The sequence below is a fragment of the Epinephelus moara genome, chromosome 7, assembly GCF_006386435.1.
Source record: "Epinephelus moara isolate mb chromosome 7, YSFRI_EMoa_1.0, whole genome shotgun sequence".
In the NCBI taxonomy this organism is placed as follows: Eukaryota; Metazoa; Chordata; class Actinopteri; order Perciformes; family Serranidae; genus Epinephelus; species Epinephelus moara.
Genome location: NC_065512.1, coordinates 31,359,627 through 31,363,291, shown reverse-complemented (window position 1 = coordinate 31,363,291; position 3,665 = coordinate 31,359,627). Strand labels below are relative to the sequence as shown.

General features: G+C 36.9%; 1 protein-coding gene across 1 annotated transcript; it reads right to left on the bottom strand.

The window, feature by feature from the left end:
• Positions 1–2,321: 2,321 nt before the first annotated feature.
• LOC126393099 (olfactory receptor 13-like) lies at positions 2,322–3,254 on the bottom strand. The gene has a single exon (XM_050048963.1). The coding sequence runs from the start codon at positions 3,252–3,254 to the stop codon at positions 2,322–2,324; it is 933 nt and encodes a 310-aa protein (XP_049904920.1).
• Positions 3,255–3,665: the final 411 nt, after the last annotated feature.

Here is a 3,665-nt window from a genome sequence, read left to right as displayed (position 1 = left end):
ACTATTGGGTGGGGAGATTATCTCGATATAATAGAGAATGTTCGGTTACATTGTAACCTTGGTTCTCTGAGTGAGGAGATTATCTCCCCAGACTCAAGGCTGCTCGGTACCCATTCCAGTCAGTGTTAATCAGTGGGTGCATGTGCAAGTTGGGGCTTTTATAGCCTGGCGCATGCCAGCCACGTAAAGTGGTTTGTCTTAAGATTAATTTTCCACGTCAGTTACCCCAGATGGGGATAATTCCCATAGTTATGATATAACTTCTGGGGGGGGAGATAATCTCTATACGATAGAGAATCAAGGGCACAATGTAAGAGAATGTTATCTTCCACCCCGCTGCAAATAATGATTTAGATTTTTATTTGAAAGAAATAAAAATGACAGAGAAAAATTAAAGTAATATTGTCGTAGGGACTATTTAACAAAACAAAATGTCTAAACAAGCCACTGAGGGGCGAACAGTTGAATTTGTTCTGGACGCGTGTTCTGGGCTAATGGTAAACCAATATCCAGTGCGCTTCATCTCTTTGGATTTGGCAATCCATTTATTCTCGATACAATATACACATTGTCACTGTAACACAGAAAGGCGATAGCATTGTCCATATGCAATCATTATTCCATTCAGCAAATTCAGTTTTACACGCCAATACGTCATGCTTTTCAACATGCCTTCTGACATGGTCAAAAAATGTTTGCTTCCCGTTTCACACTTGATTTCCATGACCTGGCGATTATCTATATGCACTTCACACATTGTTACGCCACCCTGTGTTTAGTTTCATAACTGCATGTGTATATTTATATCTACTTTGTGTTTGTAAGGATAAAATAAACAAAAACTATATTATGGCTCCAACAGCTGTCTTTAACTGATGACTGCTGGGAGATGGTAGTGTCACTCTAAAGCCGAAATTATACTTTCCGTGTGTGCGTGTGCACACTTGTGCGCTAGAACGCGTTGATGCAAATTTCGTCATCAAGCGGTGTGCGCATAGCTCTCCGTGGTCGACCGCGTACTCTATTCAAGTGTTTTCCAAGGTAAACAATTAAATCACTTTCTCCTTTGAGCTGAAATGCAGTAATGCAAATGTCAAATAGAAACAGCAGTTTCAACATGGAAAAATACACTTTTAGTGAGTCAGCAAAGCTGAAAAGGGCATCTTAGATTTGCAAGGTAGAAGGTAAGCCAGCACTGCAATAATTGACAGAGCAAACACTATTTTCTCTGAGTATCAGGCAAATTTGGACAAATATTAGATTGATGATGTAAAACACTTCAGGTCTTTCATCTGACCTGTCAGAGTCTCCATCAAAGCTGCTAAAAATATTAATTTCCCAGTGAAACTAATAATTTAATACTAGAAGATAAAATGGTATTAAATTAAAACTTTGAAAACCAGTAAAAAGAGGATGTTGGATTTAGGTAATGATGAACAACACAAAGAATATTGGGTCTCACCCTGACATCTTAAAAACTGAGGACTTAAAAAGTGTAGAAATTCTTGCCCATAATTTTGCTTTAATTAATTGTTAAAACCAACAGCAATGCCACTGCCACAACCTGGGACCATTATTTTAAAGGTAATCTATTCTATAAAGTTCAAAGTGGCTCATGAAATAATGCCTTTGTAATGCAATAACTTAAGAGCCAATGATGCCTTAAAAATATTTTTGTTTTTCCTTAGTGTTGCTAGTGGGAGAGAGAAAAGACAGTGCCCATCACAGCTGAAGCTTACAGGAGTTTACCTAAAAATTTAGATAAAAAGTGATACAGGTTATTTCTCTGCCTTTGACCTTCCTATCATAGAGGCTACATTTGTCATTTGTTACAGATAGCATGTTTACCTGTTTCGTATCTTACAGGCTGAATATTACATTATAATCAGTCATTCTTTCTTTTTGTGTCATGTCTGTCATTTCTTTTCAATTGTACATGTACCTTCTCAAAAGCAAAGTCACTGAAAAGTGCGCTAAAAAAAGGATAATGAGAATGGGTTTCTGGATTTATATTTACATTAATTTTATTCCTAACTGCAATGAGGCAAATAGGCAAGTGACTATTCAAAGTGTGTTCAAAAGCAAAGTGCAAAGATATTAAGTGCTAACAATTTGATTTACAAGGATCATCTCAGACACTAGAATAAGTTTTACAAAAATAACATTTGTCTGGACCATTAGCTAAAAGCAGAGGAAGTAAATATGCACAAACGAAGCCCTATCCACAGTCCACACTTCAAGGTACAGGAATTCATATACAAAAACATAATATATGTGAAATGTTAGAGGCCTTGGAGTTTCCTTATCATCTCAGACAAAGATCATTTCATCTTAAAAGTAATAACGCTCAGAACTCTGTTTCGAATTTTGGTCAATTTAAAACCATAAATGAGAGGATTCATAATTGGAGGTATGATAAGAAATTCTACTGCAATGAAGTTTTGAAGAGTTTGAGGCAAGTCTTTTGAACCATATCGTATATGCATTATATCCAACAGAATAGTCCCAAGAAAAATGAGCAAGGAGGTTAAATGTGGCACACATGTTTGCATGAACTTTGCCCTGTTTTCTGTTGAATTCACACATGTTTTGATGAGATACATATAGGACCAAACAATAAAAACACCATGAAACACATAAATGATTATTGTAATGTATGCAACTATGTTGTTAACAATAGTGTCAGCTGGGAAACAGGCAAGTGAAACAATAATCCAGTTCACACAGAAAAGTCTGGCGATAAATGAGCTGCATAACTTTAATCTAGATGTCAGAATAATATTTGTCCCTATGATGCAAAAAGGTGCTAACCAGGAGAAACACACTAACGTTGAGAGTCTTTGCTTTGACATAACAGAGTGGTACTCCAGGGGTCGACATATAGCCGCATATCTGTCATACGCCATGACTGCAAGAATAGACAGATCACTGCAGGCAAATGAATACATTACCAGAGCCTGAACATGGCATCCAGCATAAGAGATAACATGAACAGGAGAAAGCAGATCCCAGAGGAACTTGGGGTAGAAACCTGCTGTCCCATAAAGCCCATTCATGCAAAACATACACAATAGAATATACATTGGTTCATGCAGGTTTTTATCCAAGATGATGATCACAATAAGAGTAACATTTACCAGCAAAATGAAAAGGTAACACAGTAAAGTAAGGGAGAAGAGAACAGCTCGGTGGTTCATTGTCTCATTTAAACCTGAAAGAGCAAACAGTGTTATTAGAGACACATTATCCATCATAGTCAGATGGATCCTTAACACAGGGAGTATTCCTCATCTCACTGTTATTAATATCTTGTCAGACTACAGCAACAGATGAGCTGGGAATTCACAACAGCCAATCACTGTTTAGAAGGAGATTTTCTCTTTTCCCCAGTGTGCAGCAATCTACTGTGCGAGCAATGAATATGATGCATAAAACCTAAAGATATATATATTTTATCATTAAGATGTTCATATTTGATAAGGTTCATATGAAGTTAGGATGGCAATGGTTCTAAGGTTTTACCATTCACTATAAATCTTTATTTTAAGTAGAAGTCAGGAGATAAGATAAACTCACATTTTACAGAAGACCACCTAGCAATGGCATCACACTAGCCGGGATGCCAAATAGGTGTGTAAGGTGCAATGAAACACATGACATAGGAT

Bases quoted from the DNA above. Each gene is read 5' to 3' on its own strand.
- LOC126393099 (XM_050048963.1), bottom strand. From the start codon at position 3,254: ATGATGGATAATGTGTCTCTAATAACACTGTTTGCTCTTTCAGGTTTA.